At 37.7% G+C, this 20,591-nt stretch overlaps 1 protein-coding gene across 2 annotated transcripts in view; it reads right to left on the reverse strand.

The window, feature by feature from the left end:
* The window catches only part of PRKDC (protein kinase, DNA-activated, catalytic subunit), an 82,772-nt gene that overhangs the window by 55,638 nt on the left and 6,543 nt on the right, over window positions 1-20,591 (reverse strand). Inside the window, exons 10-30 of one of the 2 annotated variants that reach the window (XM_048286567.1) lie at window positions 20,089-20,246; window positions 19,731-19,877; window positions 17,482-17,646; window positions 16,475-16,643; window positions 15,378-15,427; window positions 14,059-14,196; window positions 13,622-13,771; window positions 13,054-13,169; window positions 12,232-12,391; window positions 11,019-11,105; window positions 10,543-10,662; window positions 10,009-10,168; window positions 9,466-9,572; window positions 7,518-7,608; window positions 6,058-6,221; window positions 5,509-5,661; window positions 4,188-4,295; window positions 3,214-3,440; window positions 2,690-2,784; window positions 1,185-1,284; window positions 95-228 (exon numbers count right to left, since the gene is read on the reverse strand). In XM_048286567.1, the coding sequence (XP_048142524.1) occupies window positions 95-228; window positions 1,185-1,284; window positions 2,690-2,784; window positions 3,214-3,440; window positions 4,188-4,295; window positions 5,509-5,661; window positions 6,058-6,221; window positions 7,518-7,608; window positions 9,466-9,572; window positions 10,009-10,168; window positions 10,543-10,662; window positions 11,019-11,105; window positions 12,232-12,391; window positions 13,054-13,169; window positions 13,622-13,771; window positions 14,059-14,196; window positions 15,378-15,427; window positions 16,475-16,643; window positions 17,482-17,646; window positions 19,731-19,877; window positions 20,089-20,246 (2,799 nt within the window). The remainder of the gene's footprint in view (window positions 1-94; window positions 229-1,184; window positions 1,285-2,689; window positions 2,785-3,213; window positions 3,441-4,187; window positions 4,296-5,508; window positions 5,662-6,057; window positions 6,222-7,517; window positions 7,609-9,465; window positions 9,573-10,008; window positions 10,169-10,542; window positions 10,663-11,018; window positions 11,106-12,231; window positions 12,392-13,053; window positions 13,170-13,621; window positions 13,772-14,058; window positions 14,197-15,377; window positions 15,428-16,474; window positions 16,644-17,481; window positions 17,647-19,730; window positions 19,878-20,088; window positions 20,247-20,591) is intronic. The other variant, XM_048286566.1, reaches the window with a different exon arrangement.

Raw genomic sequence — 20,591 nt, forward strand, 5'->3', positions numbered from 1 at the left:
ACTTGTAATTACCACCTTGAATAGAAAACACAGAGGGAAGGCATGCACAGAATATTGAAAGCAAAGATAATAGCACACCGTGACTTAAAAATACCTGGTAACAAAGGAACAAATTCATAGAAGAGCTCCATGGCTTTGTGCCGGCACTCTGTCTGAGGTCGTCCACACTGCACTAAGAGCCACATGACAATGTCCTGAAGACACACTGACTTAGTAGCTGGGAATCCTCTGCACAGAAATACTAGGGATTAACATCTTGACATCTACCAAGAAGCAATAGTCTTCTAGTTGAAAAAAATCAAAATGTTCCACGAGCACTGTGAATCCCTTTTATCTATCTAACCACAACCTATCTGCACTACAAGAAAGAGCTCTTCCACAATCATGTCTTGTACTGCTTTTCCTTCTCCTCACTCTACTTGGGATCCCCAGAGCAAAGTCCTTGTGGAAAACAATTTAAAATGCAGAATCAGGTATCCTCCCTTCTCTTTGTGACTCAAAGAGGCAAAAATGGATGATAAAGTTTAAATAAGCCTGCACAGTTTTTCTTCATCCCCATAATTTTCAGCTTATCAAATGCCATACCAGCGACACAAATCTAAACTCCACTTGCCAGTTTCTTCAAGATCACATGATAATTTGGGTAAAAAGGGAACTAAGGAGGTATCTAGTCCAATCTCCTGCTCAAAGCAGTTTCAGCTATGCCATCAGCTCAAAGCAAGGTCAGTCAGCTAGGTGACTCAGAGCTTCATCTATCCTGATAATGAATCCATTTTTGCTTCTTTTACCTTTTTTTCTACCCTTCTTTAATTGCTGATCATCCTGTTGCAGCATGTCCTGCTTCTGGTGACATTTAACAACAGTAAGAAAGGCTTTGGAGGAGTTTCCTCCAAGTGCTTTGTACCACCAGTGCTAATGTTATTATTATATACACTGCTGTGAGGGAAACATGCACTCCTCTTCTGCCTCTTCTTGCTAAACTAAATCAAGTTCACCATGCTGGAATAAAGAATCATGCTCCTCTCATATTATGTCCAGTGTTTTCCCACCAGTTGTTCAACAGACACACCAGGAGGTCAGCAATTGTCATAGGATGAAACCCTCATTCAGAATCCCAAGCATTTAATAGAACTACTGACAATGTTTATTAGAATGCAACATGAAAATAAATGCAAATAGCTGACCGTGGCACCCGCCGTTTTCCTTCCTTGTTCAGAGAAGGTGCTTTATGCTTGATTATGCGCTTCAGGTGATTAATAGCATCACAGCATTGTTGGGCAGTACCTGTTGGAGAGAGAGAATTGACACCTGTAAATAAGTGTCAGTAATCTGGTTAAATTAATTGAGATATTTGCACTGCAGACATGGCGCAAGAGACTTAGATGATAATGTCTACCAGCTCCACTACTCCGTGCTTCTACAGTAAATTTTTCAAAGGTGCAGTACAAAATCACAAAATACCAGACAGGTCAGCTTGGCCTGAGCCAAGCCTGAGGCCTTTGGTATGAAACTGAGCATTCTACTTTCTGTGATTATGCTTAGAGAAACTATAAAATTTTCCCACGTGAGTAATTCTTCTGGGGACATTTTATCATATCCTGAACTGTTCATCTGAAAGAAATGAAGTTTTGTTACACCAACTTTTGGTTTTATGTTCTAATTACTATTAACCAATGAAAGAGCATAAAAAAAAAAAAGGAAAGAGAGAAAAGTAGGTTTACTGAAGAACCATTAGTACTGTGAAAGAGGTCACAGATTCTTCACACAACTACATCCTGTTGTAAAGAATGACAAGACAATGAGGAAAAGGTATCAGAAAATGGTGACAATATTCCACAGAATATGTCAAAAAAGACAGATTTTGGAGCATTTTATTTGTTATGTAAGAGTGGGCTGATTCTCATCAAGTTACATTTTTTACACTGTGTAACTGCAAAACCACGACTCAAATCTGAAGCACCACCAGCATTTTCAGTGTTATTACAAAACTGTAAATCATCATAAATATGAAAAGGTTCTTTCTCCTGGGCTCAAAATATTCCACCTTTAGACATTGCAAGGAGCTGATTCCAAGAGTTCCTAACTAGATATCAAATTGATGCCTTAGATTTTAACTTTCATATTTTTCAAATCCTGCACTGCCTAGTGTGTAACTCTGAAGTTTCTCGTAGCCTGTTAACTGCTGCTCTCTCCTGCTGGTTAGACATAACAAAGCCTTTCCAGGCCTGCTCTCCAAGGACACTCAGACCATCCTAGGCCCAAAAAGTATAAACCAAAAGCCTCTAAAGGGGGGAAGGCTGAGGGGAAATTACATCATTAAACTGAAGCTTTAACTGGAGAATCAACCCTGATATGCAAATGAATCAAACTTATAAAAGTGTGAAGAACTCGTGACCTCTCATCCATCTTTGGGTCCATCTTGGTAAAAGCCTCTGGCTCCCCAGGGTGTACCTTTGAAGGCCTTTCAAGTAAATACCCACCTTATTCCCTTACTCCTGTCTAGTCTCTGTTTTTAGGTGGCCTCTTAAGGTATCAAAATGACCTCTCTACCCATAATGAAAAATAATTCTTCCTTTGGTGCAAAAGTAAGTGAATGTACTTTTCTTACAGTTATAGTTTTTCTTTTTTAACCCAAGATTCAACAAGGTAACTTCTTGCTTCATTCCACAGTTAATTAACTATGGCTCACCTAATGACTTCTCATCTGTATGGGCTAAAGCCAGACTTTCCAGAAAAACAACCAGGGCTTCAAATACAAACTGCTCCACCAGAGAATTTTCTTCCCTTTAAAAAAATGAGGAAAAAATTTCATGAGAAACATGAGTAGAAGAAGCACTAAGTGTAAAATTCTAATTAAAACCTACCAAATTAAATACTGTAGATATAAACTGCACACTATGTTTGCACAAAAAAAGTACACCTAAACCAGTTTAAAAATAGCAGTGAAATTTGCTGATCATCCTGAAAAGGCATAAAAAACTTGCCACAAACTTGTGATGAAAATTTATTTTTATACATTTCCCACTGGCAGAAAGCTCAAGCTACAAAATTATTGTTAAAAATTAAGAAGCTGAGTAACCTAATTTTACAGCTACCATATACATTAACAGAATGAGTGTCAGTGGATGACTATTTGAGTTCTACAATTAATTCTTTTTATCTTATTGAACCTTTAGTTCAAGTTAGCTACTGTTTCAAGCCCTGCTTGCTCACCTAAATTCTCTGTAGATACTGTTAAAAGCAAGTGCTGCACCCAGTCTCTTGAAAGCACTGGGGTGAACAGCAAGACTGTATAACCGTTTAAAAAGAGACTTGGTGTTTGCCGGGCTTTCCTCCTGCTGTCTCGGTGTTGTCTGCTTGATAGACCATTTCAAAAATTCTCGTATGCACTGACCACAGAAATCTCTCAAAGTGCTGTCAACTGGATCCACTATGCCACTCTGAAACGACATAAGATTGTTTCATTACAAGAATGAAAAAACCCCCGCCATTGTCTCAGGGCAGTGTTAGAGCAAGCTTGTTTACATGGCATTATTTACAAATTAAAAAACTGTACACACGGTTCCCCAGAAATCAACAAAGCTCATTCAAAATTGCCACTCTCTAAAGGAAGGGTAGCATTCTCAGCCCTCACAGCACTGAATTACACCTCAAAGATCTGGATTTCTACTCCTGTCTCAGCTATCAATGTAGGAGTCTTGTCTAAGTCACTTCATTTTCTGATGATGGGTGAGTTTCCTGTGCTTAAGAAGTAGTAGACAACACTGACTTTCATTTAAAAAAACTACTCCAAACCTCTCGCCTCCGACTACTTCTTCTAAATGTAAAAATTTTGCAACTGGTGAAAACAAAGATACTTAGAGAAAGATAAAACAGACAACAAAGGCATTCAGGGGGATGAATGGTGAATGTGCTTCAGTTGTTTCTAGCACACACTGATGATAAAGAGTGTTTCATTTATCTGAAGACGATATACCTGCATTTTGAGAATGCCAAAGAAAGAGAAGTCCATCATCAAAATCTCAGTTAAGAAAATAAATAAATAAACCAAGCATTTTCTCTCTTTCAAACAGTTAAGGGGCCATTCTATCTGTTCACGTGTTCCTGGTTGCTTCAGTAGTAAGAATGACGCTAGTTAAAAATAAAGTCACATGGCATAGAGAAGAGAGGAAAGACTTATCACCTACCAGGATAGCTTCCAGGAATGCCACTGTATCTTGACTCTCAAATTTTTTGTTGTTGGTAAACCAGTGAATGAGTTGCATAACTAAAGGCTCATACAACTGTCTTGCTACCTGAAAACAGCAAACATTAACTGCATTTCTAGGATTAATACATTTCTATACTTTGCTATTCAAAATATATAAGAATAAAACCCATATATAAGAATAAAACCCTTTTTGAAAAGGGTCTATGAAATGAATAACCAATTTCATACTACATTTCCATATTAAGGATTAAAAAACCCCAAATCATTAAAATGGGTTAGATGCTTTCTATTCAGCTAGTCTCAATGACCTCCAAGCTTACTTTCAGTAATATCCTCTGAGACAAAGAACATTGCATGCCACAGACTGATGTGCCAATACACAGTCAGGGAAACAGGGAGGTTTGTTTCTTAATCTGTATTTAGATCTAAAAATCTATCTTTACTTTATTCTAACTTCCTAGATTTCAACAATTCTACCTGCAAATTACCTGATTGAGTACTGTCATACTACAACATGAAGGGAAGAAACATTAAATACACTCATTTATACATGCTTCAAGTGCAGTGCATATGCCTGTGGTTTGGACCAATCCAGACATCATTTTCCTATGGTTTATGTTCAGCCACGCGCCAGTAAAAGAGGTTTCACCTAAATTGGTAACACCACTTCCTGTACATTTTAACAGAACACAAAATCCCTTTGATCTAAAAATAAATATGGATGCCAGGGTCCAAACAGCAGTCTCAAAAGGTGTAAGACCTGTAATTTCAGTGGAGATGAACCTATGCCTCTGTTCTGTTTTGTGCAAAGGAGGAGAAATATAAAGTTCAAATGTTTGAATTAAATCTGTAGGTATCAAAAAGGCAGCTACAAACTCCCTCCCAAATGCTTTTCCTATGATTGTAGCTTTGTACACATTCAATATCGAAATAATCAACTTCACCTCCAATTAACTTATTATGGAAAAACTACAAAAATTAAATATGGTGATAGAGTGTTGCTGCCACAAACTCTGAGTGAACCCTGAAACTTGAATCTCTCTTGTACACTTCTCTGAGGTACTCTGAACTACGCTTCACAGAAGTATTTGAAACCACTATTTGAAAAGGCTTCAACCTACTCCCAAAATCCAGACAATCTATCCCTAGAACAGAATTACAGCTTACAAAATACACTGCATTTGGGAAAAAAAACCAACCCCAAGATGTCAGGAAAACTTATAAATAAAACTATTAATTAATTCCCATATGTAAGGGTATTTGAACAAGCTAAAATTCATATAAATAAATCTGTTTACCTGGTCTATGTCACAAGCAAGACGAAGCAGTACTGGGAATACTTGCTTATGTAAATGATACATAGGTGGGGGACCCTGATGTCCTTCTGGCATCTGAGAGGCTGTCCCCAACATATATGTGACTATGCCATGTAGCAGCTCACACGCTGCAACCTGAAATTGAAAAATCCCTTTGGTATGCATCTGTTACTTTCACAGAGAAGACAAAATTGTGGGCAGGAGAGAATGAGTCACATGAAAGAGTGTACTTGAGAAATCACTCCAATCTATGCTAAATCACCATTCCAGGACCAGATCATGACCATGGAAATAATTTGCACACATTCTAACTGGCCTTTAAATCAAGCACAATGCTGTCAGACAGAGCTTACAGCAACTTCTGCTCTTTAGCTTCTAAGCACTCAGAATAGTGTAACCATGAAAGAGTGCCAAAGAAGCACATTGCTACCTATGAATTAATTAAAACAGGTCTTTAGTAACAAGGAACACATTACTTTATGCAATTTTATCATCTAGCATAAAACAAGAGGTAGAAAAAAACATCAATACTTTTGTTTGCCTGTCACTTGCAGAAAGAGCCAGTTCAGTCACATGAGGCAAAAATAAGTCCAAGTAGATGACAGGCTTCATATCTGCAAATGGTACAGCAAAGCTCAGACGCTTTTCAGTGCCCCAGGATACACATTTCTTCATCATCTCTTCTGCAGATGTAGCTGATGCATTTGAAAAAAGATGAAAACAAGCTTAATACAATACACATAGAGTGAGTATTTACTTAGCTCAGTCAAAAAATCTGTAACCTTCCAACTTCAGTTAGATTGCCATGCAATGTTAATGCTCTGTAAACTACTGAAAAAATTGCAGCCAACGTTTCAGGTGAGAGTTGCAGCAGCCTCCAGTTTCAATATAGGTTAAGCATGGAGACAATAAATCCAGAAGACATTGAATCCCACTTGATTTAAAATACTTCTGTAAGACATCCAGTACAATGCTTTTGTCTTCTAATGTTACAGAAACTTCGTGAAGGTCTATCAGACAAGAAGATCCAACATACTGACTCCTGCAATTGCACAGGAAATGACTACATTTACAGCCATTTATACCTATCTCCTCCAAGGAAAACTGGCATACTTACACCCTTCTCTCCCCTATATTTGTAAATGTGGTTAACAAAGTCTGACCACACTTTGTATTTAATTTCCAGAGAATAAGGCTACTTTCCCACAGTATTTTTGAGTAAGTAACAGCGAATTACTTGGCAAAAAGAAAATCGATTGTAAAGGTAGAAAAACCAAAAGTAAGCATGCAAAGAAAGGAAAAAAAAAAATCTATAATACTACATTAATTTTTAGATTAATTAAATTTTGTGCTGAATTTATCCCTTGAATCTCATGGTCAGGTACTTACACTATTGTTTTCCATTTTTATTAGATTGTATGATATTTAATATTTAAATTATAAAGCTTGTTCACAGACTGGATAGAGAAAGGGAGAAAACTTTGTCTTGTTTTTTGAGGAGCACCCTCAATGGAACTCTATTACCCACACACACTAAAGGTATGATGTACCTTAAACTCGCAAGTGAAAAAGTAAGCTTGCTGAGATTTACACAATTCATGACTGCAGTTCTTAAAATACTGAGAACTGTAGTAGAGGTAGAAATAAGTACTAGGAAGCTACACACTGGGGCAAAGTTTTAAAATGGCTTTGCAGCCAGAGGGTGAAGGGGGAAATAAATAAAACCATACACTCAGATGCACAGTTTTTTGCTTTTAACTGTAGTTTCCTAAACACTTTCTGCACTCCATATTAAGTTGGTGAGTACTTTTGCTCTACTAAACTCCAGAATTGAATAAAAGTAATTTTGTTTAAACATGAGCAACAAAAAATAGGTAAACCTGAAAAGCTCATTCATTCTCATAAAGTGATATTGAGGCCTTTGAAATCTACTTTCAAGAGAGACAGCAGAGACATATAAATATTTTCATTTCCATTGATAGGATACTCACCTGTAATTAAGTTGTGGTTAATCTGCCCTCCCAAGGATCCAAGAAGGTGTGCCACTCTAGTCCTTACTGCTTCCAAGGAGGGACTATTATCCTAAATAATTCAAAAGATTAATATTAGTGAAAGAACAGTTACTTCTTTATAGAAGTAATTTGGTTTACAGAGAAAATGAAGGTCTTATGGCTCTTATTAAACACAGATGAAAAAGGTAAAATGAAGAACCCATGAGGACAAGAATTGCATCAAACGAGAGAAGAACTTCAGGTTAGTAAGCAAAAGAGGGCAGGACTGGAAAGCATTTTCATGGCATTTTGTGAGCTTTCAATTACTATTTCTCAAGTAAAATTTTATTACCACAGATAACATATACCTACAGAATGGCATAAAAGCATAAAAAGCAGAAACAAATCTGAAGCAAAAATTGCTCTTTTCATTTTGCTTTAATTCCAGAACTTAAAGTTTAGATCCTGTACCTATATAGAATCACAGAATCATTTAGAACAGAAAAGATCTCTAAAGTCATCAAGTCCAACCATTAACCCAGCACTGCCATGCTCATCACTAAACCATGTCCTCAAGCACCACACCCACATGTTTTTTGAACACTTCAGGGAGGGTGATTCTACAACTTACCTTGGTAGCCTGTTCCAATGCTTGACAACCTTTTTCACGATGAAATTTTTTCAAATATCCAACCTAAACCTCCCCTGCCACAACCTGAGGCCACTTCCTCTTGTCCTGTCACTTGTTACCTGGGAGATTGACCCCCACCTAGCTACAACCTCCTTTCAGATAGTTGTAAAGAGCAATAAGGTCTTCTCTGAGCCTCCTTTCTTCAGACTAAACAGTACCTCTCTCAGGCAACTGATTTTCAGAAGCAGCCTGTATGGGATATAAAATTCACTCATTTTGTTTCACAGAATCACAGAATGATTCAAGTTGGAAGGGGCTGCTGGAGGTCATCTGGTCAAACCTCCCTTCTCAAACAGGGTCATCCCAGAGCACATGGCACAGGATTGCATCCAGACAGTGCTAGAATATCTCCAGTAAGGGAGACTCCACAACTTCTCTGGGAAATCTGTTCCAGTCTATGGTCACTGCACAGTAAAGAAGTTCTTCCTCACATTTGGATGGAACTTCATGTGTCTCAGTTTCTGCCCATGGCCTCTTATCCTATCGCCTGGCACCAGTGAGAAGAGCCTGGCTCCATCCTCTTGACATCCTCCCTTCAGATAGACAGACATTGCTGAGGTCCCCTCTCAGTCTTCACTTCTCCAGGTTAAACATGCCGAGCTCCCTCAGCCTTTCCTCATAAGGGATGCTCCAGTCCTCTAATCATCTTTGTAGCTCTCCACTGGATTCACTCCAGGAGCATTATGGCTAAAGACAACCAGGCTGGAAAATGTTCTACATATAGGAGTAACTAATAATTTCACGCCTAAAAAGAGGTTTATTCCAAGTTAATTTGTGCACTGGAATATACAAATAAAACTACACTTAACACTTGAGAGGCCACTGGTCAAAGTAATACATATGTTGGCCTCAAAAGACTAAAAGCCTATCCACAAGATAATTAACAAAACCCAAAACACTTAAACACTCACAAAATTATATTGCATACTGCAACACTGCTAAGCTGGGACCTGATTTTGGGAGTTGGAGTTAAATTTTTGTTGCCATAATGTATCAGTCTAGCAGTGATACTGACTTACAGGATTTTTTCAGTCCCTTTTCCCTGCTTAATTCCCATTCTCACCCTGGAATATAACATCTTTCCAGCTGTGCTGATGTGACAGCTTCTTGAGCCACACTGTAGAATGGAATTCATTAAACTCATCTAACGTAGAAGTAGCCCTTGTAAAAAAAAAAAAAGTATGCATGCAAGAAAGAAAAAGAAGCAGTGGGAGGGAAGGATTCATATTTAACTCTAAAAAGAAAGAGGGTTCTTACCACTGAAAGTGTCTTTGCTCTTCTTATACGCTGTATCACAACTTTATTACGTCCTTTCTGGGCTGCTTGAGAAAGTTTCCTTACTTCCCAGTTATTCTGGGATTTACCTGATGAACAAAAAAAACCCAGCATATCAAAACCAGTTTATTGTACCAGTATCTCATGTTCCTGCTCATAGTTTCATTTAAAAAAAAAAACCCACTCTGGTTTTGCCCATTTTTATTTTCAAGATGTGACAATTATTCTTTCATTTAAAATCTTTATTAAGGAAAATAAGTCTCCTGGAGAAACCTAAGGTAATTTAAGCAAACAAAGAACATATCACAGAGAAGTAACAAATAAAATGGCAACAATTACTGATTGTTCAGCAGAAGCAAGTAAATCCTAGTTAAAGAAAGAAGTACATTTTAGGGTGTAAGGTAAGTTGTATTGTTCTGACCACAGAAAGTGCACAATATAAATAAAGGGTAGGGCATATACACATCTTTATAAAAAAATATTTTTCCTCTTCCTTAAGACTAGCAATTTTTTGCATGCATGTACCTGTAGATGTAGAGCTTTTCAAATAACCATCAAGAAGAGGCAGGACATCCTTGTAGTAGGGTTGCATCATATGGCTGGGGATGTGAGCTGACCAGTCTTCCAAAGCATCCAGGCCCAGATCAGCCATTGGGGTACAGCTAAGGCCCAGCTTAAATGCATTCTAAGTGTCAAATACAAAACTATCAGCCTTTCATATTTATTGACCAGTGTTACTTCATGGTAAAAGAGACAAATTTAAAAGCATTTAGCTTACAATACATCTCTCTTTGTAGTAACTTTTCTCACTCAAGATCAGCACAGGAGATACATTTATATTGCAACACAGGCACTAAGAGGGTCTGCCTAGTGCAAAAGCAAATTCCAACAATTTACTTGTTTATCCAAACAGTCAAGTCATTTGTATTCTATCTCACTGAAGACTATAGAGAGCTTAATAGTTACCTTAGTAGTACAAAAGGATGCTGACTCTGCTACAGAATGTTTGTACATATCTTAGGGGAAAAAAAATGTTAGCTGTACATCACTTTGACTCACCTGCAGTGCAGGAATATATGCTTTGATATCAAGCATGACGATGTCATGTGGTAAAGAGAGCAAAAAAATCAGACAAGATGCCAACAACTCATCCTTATACTGTTTCATCTTTGCTGCAACCTAAAATTCAGATAAATAGATTGAGAACAAACATAAACCTTTTGAAATCTTAACTTAGCTGTATTGATACCCATGTAAAATAAGCCAAAACCAATACTGGAATCTCATTCACCTGCAGACAGTTGCCAGAAGTATTTATACTGTTATTTCTCAATTGTATATGAACTGGTGACCAATACACCTCTTCTGACATTAAGTAAAAGACAGAAAAAGATCTTAAAACCCCACTGTGTTGCATATCTCAGAAAGCAAGAATACTTCTACTGTATATGTAAGATTCCTCAGAAGATAAAATTTTGATTGAATCACATATGTTTATATTCGGACTAAGAAAGTTAGTGAGCAAAATTCCTTACCTCTTTTCCAAATTTTTCAAAGAGTGCAAAGCAAGAGCTCTTTTCTGGGTCTTCAGGACATCTTCTGAGGCTCCCTGAACTGACACCCTACCAAACAGAAACCAGAAGTCAACACTACTAAAAAGAACATAGTACAATTATGAATCACAAGTTCAACTCATTTACAATACATACATCACTGCCCAATATGAAACTGGTGTCAGTGAAAACTTGAAATGTATCTTTGATCTTTCAAAGGTTAGAAATTAACACTACTATGGTTCACTGAGGGTCAACTTTTTGGACTATGCTAAATATTAGGCACATAAACAAGAGATATATGACTGCAAAGTAACTTTTCAATGGTTTAATTTCCTCCACCCACCTAAGAAACCACAAAAACCCAAACTTCCCTAACAGTGGATGTCCAGGTGGCAAGAATGCTGGTAGAATAAGAAAACAATCTTCAACAGTGCCCACAGTACAAGCCTCTACACCAATGAGTTTCCAAATGTGCTTCACTTGGTGCCATCAGCAGCAGTGGCAGGGACAGCTCTGGGCTCTGTGGTGGGCTACACATCCACGTGTTTTAGCCCAATAGCTTCCATACCACAAATGGTGCATCCACCAGTAGGCATCATATTCCCTGTGGAAATCAGTGAGTGGAATAGGACTATACCCCAGAAGTACAGTAATTAACCAGTACATTACTCTGCTGTTCTGGTTAGATTGTTTCTATCCAAAATATCTTCTATACCACCTGCACTGCAAGGGTACCTCCCATCTCTCTGTTCACCCAGCTCAGGATTTTGGAAAGAGCATGGAGGGTGGCAGAGCACTGGAACAGCTGTGGACCCTTGTGGACCTTGTGGACCCTCCCTCTCTGAAGACATTCCAAACCCACCTGGATGAGTTCCTGTGTCACCTGCTCTAGGTGACACTACCTTAGCAGAGGGGTTGGACTGGATGAATTCCAAAGGCCCTTTCCAACCCTAGCAATTCTGAGATTCTGTGATTACACATGGATGGTGTCTTTTCAGAAACTGGGCTTCTAGTCTAAATTTTGACTTTTAATGTGCTTCTAATTATGGAGGCATAGGAAGCTATAAATACTTGAAACAACCCAGTAACAGTTTCAATGAACTATTTCCCACAGTGCATAAAATACTATATATAAAGAATGACACAATCATTAACACAACATGTTACCCCTCCACTGGGTAAAAGATCTCACCTCAAAGTATTTTATCCTCTTGGCAATTTTCATTGTAACAGAGAGCAGCTTGTAGAATCCACTAATAAGAGGTAGTCTCGTTGAATATATAATAAGCTCATAACCAAAGGAATATACCCAAGGGTGAAAGTATTCCACATGTTTCTCTGGAAGTATCTCTCTAAAACAGATGCACAGAAAACACAGGGGGGGAAAAAAAAAGAAAAAAGAAATTTAAAAAAATGTTTTATTTTTTCAAACTTTCATCTCAGTACAAGAAAGAAATATTGCTGTAACAGAGCAGCTCCAAAGACAGACAGAGAATAAATGCATGCTGCCTTCTGAGAAGCACAGCAAGATTTTAATTTTGTTTTAGAGTGCAAAGCCATTTCTCATTATATCTCATTACTGAATTTATACAAACACACATCTTCATATTTCACATTTCACTGCTGGACCTCCACAGGCAGCTAATGCTGTACCTTTCACTTAATGTCCCTTACTAGTCTATGAAGACTGTATCTCTGGTCTTTGAAGTATTTAGGATATATGGTCAGTATAATACTGAAAGTTGCAACATATACTGAAAGACAACTACACCCAAATAATGAAAGTGAATGCTTGTCTCCTGTACTCTTTAAAAACACCTGAGCTGATGAGCTAGTATGTTTACCTATGGCCCAGATGTCTGAAAAACCCTTCCGGTCTCCCTGCTAATCATCTTGTGCATTTTGAAATACAATCTATCAAACTAACTCAGAACCAAGCACCTTAAATACATCTCACCCCCAACTTCTTCTAACCACTTTGTAACTTTCAAATTACATAAAAACATATCAATACCTGCAGAATTCCACTAGATTTATAAAGGCAATAAAATCTATTGGCTTTGTTGGCTGAAGGTTTGAAGCAGGGTCAGAAGAAGGCCCAACCAAAGCACTGTCACCTGCATTTTCACCCTGAAAATAAATATTGGAGAAAGAACACTGGATCTGCAACAAAACAGAAACTTTTACATCCTTTTTCGCCACATTAACAGTCTGTCTTTTTCTAGCTGTTACTAGGTAGTCTGACAGATGGAGGACTAACAATTGACACATCAGTAATTGAAAGGAAAAATAAGAGATGCCTGCTTCTAAGGTGAACGCAAGTAGAAAAATGAAAACCAGTAGATTCCAGAGTAAAAAGCCTAAAATAACAGGTTCTGTGAACTTCTACCGATTCTGATGTTTCCATCTTCTAACACTGCAATGCATCATTTAGAAATACTAAGTAAAGCATTTTATCTATGATAAATGTTACTTCAAGGACACTAAAGGGTGCTATCTAGGCATAATGAAAACAAAACAGGGAATATGATTTTGATTCCCCTGCAATAGCAGGAGTTAATGGATAGGTCCTCAGGTCTCACCTGTTCACTAACATCCAGTTTCTGAACAGTCAGGTCCAATTTCTCAATAATCTTCAAAATAGATTTTATAAGTTCATCATACAGCAAGCGACTCAGGGATTGCAGTTGTGCATTTTCAGTAAGAAAGTTTGCATCTTCAAAACCACATTCCTTTGTGGGACAAAAACGTTCATGTTTCAAAACACAAATGAAAATGATTTCTTTAATTTATAAACTAACATTTAAATGACCCAGAGAATCCAGTTTTAGATGTTTCTCAGCTATGAAAGCATAAATTAATCCTTGTTTATTCATTTATCAGCCATAAAATCCAACTAAAACCAGGAAACAATCCTTCTACAACATGACATTTGGAAAAAGTCTAAGGTTAGAAAACCAGTGATGAGAAGACTCAGAATCATATTTTCTTTTGTATTTCCATGTTAACTATGTTTTACCTTAATTGTGTCACAGCTCAGTAGACTTCTGAAGAGGTACAGATAGTCCTTACAAGTCGGTACTTTTGATCTTCGTGTCCCAACTTCTCCAGTTTCAAAGGATTCTTCTGATCCAGAAGTTTCTTTTTCAAAAAAATCCTGAAGGGACACAATATTTTTCAGAAACATTGCTCTGGTGGTTTGACCTTAGCTGCATGGCAGGTACCCACCAGGCCACTCTACCACTCCCCTCCTCAGCAGGATGGGGAAGGGGAAAGTAAGATGGAAAAAACCCATGGGTCAAGATAAAAGTTTAATAGCAAAGGATGACAAAAGACTTATTCTCTACTTCCTATCAGCAGGCAATGTCCGGCCACTTCCTTGGAAGTGGGGGTTTGGTACATGGAGCAGATGTTCCAAAAGCCGAACATCTTAATAACCAATGCTGCCCACCTCCTTCTTTCTGCCAGCTTTTATCGCTGACCAGGCACCATATGGCACAGAATACCCCTCTGGTCAGTTTGGGTCAGCTGTCCTGGCTCTGGTCCCTCCCAAGATCTTGTCCCCCCAGCCTATTGGTGAGGGGGAAATGTTGGAGAGCCAGCCTTGATCCTGTGCCAGTGCCGCTCAGGAGTAGCCAAAACACTGGTGAGTTATCAACACATTTCCAGTTACAAATACAAGCACAGCTCCGTGAGGGCTGCCAAGGGAAAAATTAACTCCATCTCAGTCAAATCTCACTACAACTGCCTATGGAACTACCTGAGTCTTGCAACACAGTGTTAACATTGCTGCTGCAGGTAGAAAAGTGAAATGCTTAACTTTCTCCATCAATCTGAAAAGAGCACAAAACAACCACCTCCTCACCAAAAAAAAAAAAAAAAAAAAAAATCCCTGAAGTTGCTCTCCTAGTGCCCAGTTATTTGAGAAATTCTATAGTTATTCTGCTGCACAGGAGTAAAAAGCTTTAATATCCTTGCTTAACACAAGCATTCAGTAAAACTTTTAAAATGTCCAAAACTTACCCTGGAAGAAAGATGGATGACTTTAATTATAGCCTACTTTATTACACACAACCTGACCAAACAAAAGTCTATTTCCTGTATTTTTTTTTTATTCAGTACAAGAGGCACATCCACATTATGCAGACCACATGTGGGAACAAGAGACTAAGAACAAATGAACCCATAACTAATAACAAGAACAGATTAATAACAAAATGGAGAGTATTATTTTTGCTTCTTTGGGCTTTCCCTTGTTTACTGGGCCAGATTGCCAAGAGCTGGAATGTACACCCTAGGAATAGAAATGAAATAAATGTGTTTAAACAGTTATTTTACCTTCGAAAATGTGATCGGCTTGGAGAAAATTCTGATTAATCCCTGATGCACTGAAACAAACAAAAACCAAATTCCCTGAATAGATTTAAAAAGACACAGCATTCATATTACTCATTACATTAACAACAAAACAAATCAGTCTTCTGTTTTCTATATTCTGTCACGGTAAGGGAGATGCAAAAAAATTTTTACCTTTAAGGACAAAATAGCCCAAATCAGAGCCTTGACTCCAGGATGTTCCACAGGTAGCCAAATCTGACCTTGCTTCTTACTACCTTTTCTCAATACTGCTTTGACTTTTTCCTGATTATGAATGATGACCAAGGAATCAGCCATAATGCCCTTGCTGAAGAGGCAACAACTCCCAATGATTTTCATGGACTTAGGATCAACACAGTACTTGGGTGCACCACTTCCCAACTCAAGAACATGGGAAACAATGAAAACGCCCCAGCAATAGAGAAAAGCCATGATAAATAGTTGAAAGAAATTAAAAATCATTTCTGAAAACCATTAAAAAGAAATGTCAGCATGCTTGAGACTACTGGAACTGTCAGCTACCAATGCTGACACATTCAGTATCACATTCACAGAACTGTACCTGACTAACTGCATATTTGGAATCTTAACTTTTACTATTTAAAACTTCCAGAGCATGAAAAAAATTGCATTTCTAATAGAGGTAACACTCACCCTACTCCCCCTATTTTCTGTGCTATTTTGTAGGGCTAACTGAAAGGACATTGAATAGATTTTTGTACACTTTGCCATGAAATCCCTTTCTTCCCATAATCCTTCAGGGCAGGAATGCAAGCCTTATCACAAACATGTACTCTCCTGCCCTTAACCATATCCACTTTGTTATCCAAAACAATTGTTAAATGCATTCCTGAGGTTATTTAACAGTGGATATTGAAAAATAACACCATGGAAACACTCAACCTCCATTACTGAAGAACAACAAGCTTTATTTTTGATCCTAAATGGCTATTCCACATCTCCCTCTAAGCAATCTAGGGAAAAAAAACCCCAACCAACCAGAGGAAAAAAAACCATGATCCCAAAAAACTGCATTGAAGTTAATATCACAGACTCACCCACAGTGCTAATAAAGCTCCAGAGAACTGGACCTTTTCCTGAGAGGGACAGAAACACCTTTATTATAGATCTGCAACATACTGGCTGCATTTTTTCACTGTACTTTGGAAAGCTGTTGATCTGCAGCACAACTAGATGTTCAAGAACTGGAGTGTATACTTCAGGAACCTAGAATAAAGAAAAACAAAATATCCATCATGCAAATTACATGAAATTATTTCAGCAAGTTACTTTGTTACAAGAGCTTGCATGATGATCTGCTCTGAGAACAAGAAGAGACTTTGCAACTGAATTCATTTCAGACATACAAAAACCCCAAACAAAGAAACAAACAAAAGCAACAACAACAACAAACTACCCCACAAATAAAACTAACCAAACAGAATAAGAAAGTTTCCTGAACCACATAATGGAAAGTAGCTCCTGAACAGATTAGTGCTTCAGTGAATCTAGTCTTAAGCTTACTAGAAAAGTACCAATGTAATTAAATCCCAATAACAGCATTATAATGTTTATCCATAACCACCTGAATACAAAATGTATGCCCCAATCTTACTTCACAGCTACAGGTAGGAACCAGAAGGCCCTCATTTAAACAGACAGCATAGCATCATAGCAGAACCAAAGCATCAGCCTCAGAGAACAGGCTAACTATCAGTACCAAAAGACAAAGCAGCAGCAGAGTGGTATAAAGATATAAAGGGTATGGTTACGTCCAAATAAAGAACCTAAAATAAACGAAAACGTATTCACATTAGGCAATAATGGTTTTCATTAATTTCAATGCACTGTAGCATTTTATTTAGCACATTCAGTGCATTTTCTTTATCCAAATAAAATCCAATAGAGCATTCTGCTGATATTCTTCCCATCCCCTAGGGGCTAGATGTCATCACATTTCACTTAAAGGAACACCCTTTACCATAGGTAGGTTCACAGCTACTACCTCCTTATAGACCTGTAACTGCATCAAAGAATTGGGTGGTACTTTAAATACTCCACTTACTGTATCGATATGGAATATCACACTTGCAATGGACTGGAGGAAACTTGGTAGCTGATACAGATGGTCATCTACTGTTTCTGCTTCTGTGAGGAACATTTGCTTACAACGCTGAAGGAGCTCCACATACATGTGGTCCACATCCTCAGAATGTATAGCTTTACAGGGCTTACAGAGAGAAAATAAAAACCTGCTTTGGCAATTTTGTAGAGCTGAGCAAACAAATGCATGCTGTAGCACTAAAACCCAGCCACGTCTTCACTGAACCATAATAGGAATGATATTTGAAGTTTTTCCAGAAACTCAACACATCTGAATAAACTAACTTTAAGTACTCTACTTGCTACATGTATGAGAAACACAGTACCTGAAATGGACTGTAATAATAGTTCACTAATGCAGTGTAATTTACTGTAAAAGTACTTGAACTTTCAGTGACATGAATTCATATTCAGCCTGAAAAACATGGGAGTTTGGCTGTAAATATCTTAAATATGGCATTATGGATGCTAAGATTCACTTGTATTTTGAATTAGCTGCATTAAAGTAATAAGTGGCTTACCTTAATGTAGCTTAACTGATTATCACTGACAGGTTTCTACTATTAAACACTTAACTGAGCAGTCCAAATTCTGAACTTTTATTGTTATAGGTCCTGTACAAACAGAACCTATAAAGACTATTCCTAAACTAACGAACAAGTGGGAAGTATCCAAAGGAGTAACAGAGGGTTTGTAACAAAGCTTATAAATTTCTATAGAATGATTTGTAAATCACAGCATGAACTAGGTTAAAAATCAGTCTTTGTGGACAGAAACCAGGTCACAGGCAAGCACTGTGGTAAGGAACTGACCATGGAAAAAGAATGGACTGATTTACGTAACAGTGAAATATGGGAGTTAGCCTAAAGGTTGAATCTAGTCCATCTAAAAACATGCTCACAAAATTAAGACTATCCATTAACAGTTTACAGAAGTTCAAGTATTACTTTAAGATTATTTTAGCAATTAAAGAAGTATTCTGCCTTGAAACTGAACCAAGCATGGACGCAAGTTCAGTGCTACAATCACAACTTGCAGTAGCACCAAGACTCTGCTTCCTCACAACCCCGTATCTGATGCTTGGCCAAGATTTAATCTAAACACACTAACAACTATCAGTGTGTCTTAATATATTAAAGATTTATAGGTACTGGAGCAATAAATTTGTTAAAATTTGCAGTTTTATCCTATCTCTGTATTTACATTATGCAATTTTAAGTTCTTGAGTTCCATAATAGATGTTTTCAATAGGGTTCTTTCAACTCAGGAATTTGGAATACTTCTTTTTTTCTGGAAATAATACCTTGAACTAATTTCCATTCTACCGCATGCCACAAAAATGGAAGATGAGGTTTCAACAAAGAACATGGAAAATTCGACAAAACAAATGCTCTCTGCTCAAAAGGTAGCAAAATAGAAAGGATTCAGCTAGTAACTAGCTGTTCTATAACCTTTCATAACCTTCTCTACCTAATCTTTGACATTATCTAACCTAATTTCTGCTTTGAGAGAGAAAAAAGTCTAGAATTTTGTTATATAAAAGTTGTGGTACCAACACCAAGCACAGAGGCTGCAGATACATAAATACCACCCTTTATTTATTGAGCTTTAACTTATTGTTATATTCCCATTTTAATTGACTGCTGACAAAAACTGGAAGTTTCTTCCTAGCGGTGCTTCCTGATAAATATACCTGCCATCCAAATAGGTATGTAGGCATGGTTTTGTTTGCTGTTTCTTGTTGTATTTTAGTTTGTGGTTGTTTCAGTCAGCAGTGCCTTTTAGCTGTTTGAGTGAGCTCTGTAGGAATCTCTGAACTACTCTGAGAGCAAAGTTGGCCTGGATTCTACCATTTAAATGCAGAGAGAGATAACAACATATTGCCTGTACCTGAACAATTAAGCACATCCTTAAGTTTTGTGACAGCTGTATATGAAGCTCCTGTTTTCCTACTTCAGAACTTGTGCACAGGAAGTAACTACAACTACAACCCCATGCTGCAAGTGCTCCCACTAGATTCAGTATATGTTTTAAAAATTTTCATCTAAAAGATATTTTACAGCATAGTTAATTAAGTCCAACACTTAGTCCAAAACCAGGAGCATTCCCTATTGAACGAGCTGGGTAAAACAGTAAGATGCATGGTATATGAATCCTAGCTTTACATGCATTTAGTAAGCTCCTTCATCAGAATAACTCTTTCGCACATACTGCTGCGAAAAGCCCATATCCGCGAATGGCGATGGACAATTCTTTGCTGCTTGAATCCATCCTCCTGATGATTCCATAGAACTGCTCCATGAAGAACTGCAACTTGCTCTTGTGTAGCTCTGCATCTTTAGCCACCATTAAAGAAATCTGTAGAACAGACATAAGCATTTCAGCATTTCACAAAAAATTTACAGTAAGCCTTAGAAGATACCTAGCTTGTAATACAAAGCACTTCAAACAAAATAATTATTTATGAAACAGATTCACTGAATTTCCAAGCACCAAATATCCCCACTATTTAAAGAAATTTAATTTTGCTTTAGACTTGGAGATCCCAGTGAATCCAGGTGATGCTCACCTGCTTGAGGAATGAATCCAGTGCAGAGTAACTGGCTTTCTTCAGCTCCTGATGTGTGTGGCCACACCACTTGCACATTGCTTCATAGAGGGACACATAGTTGTCCAGGAGCAAGGCTCCAAACTGAGCAGCGTGCCAGCTGAACAACTGTAGCCCAGCTGCAATTTAAAAACAATTCTCATTAAAAACCAGAGTTACACTCCATTTCACACAACCAGCCCAGACTACAAAAGTCCACAATAGGACTTTAGGTAGGTAGACCCACCATGACTGAAGGGTATAAAATATATTCCTCTAGCCAATAAAGTATCAGTATCCAAACATTAAAAATTTAAGCATAAAAACAATCCTCCAAAATCCTCTTTTTAAATGTACACCATTATGGAGCACACAGCCGTGTTCTGATGTAATTTACATTAATATTGAAAAAGAAAGGGACTTTAGGGGTTCTAAATAAGAATACTTGATTGCACAATTCAGAAGGATCTGGTTTCTGTTGTCAG

Source organism: Corvus hawaiiensis, chromosome 26, assembly GCF_020740725.1.
Source record: "Corvus hawaiiensis isolate bCorHaw1 chromosome 26, bCorHaw1.pri.cur, whole genome shotgun sequence".
NCBI classification, from domain to species: domain Eukaryota; kingdom Metazoa; phylum Chordata; class Aves; order Passeriformes; family Corvidae; genus Corvus; species Corvus hawaiiensis.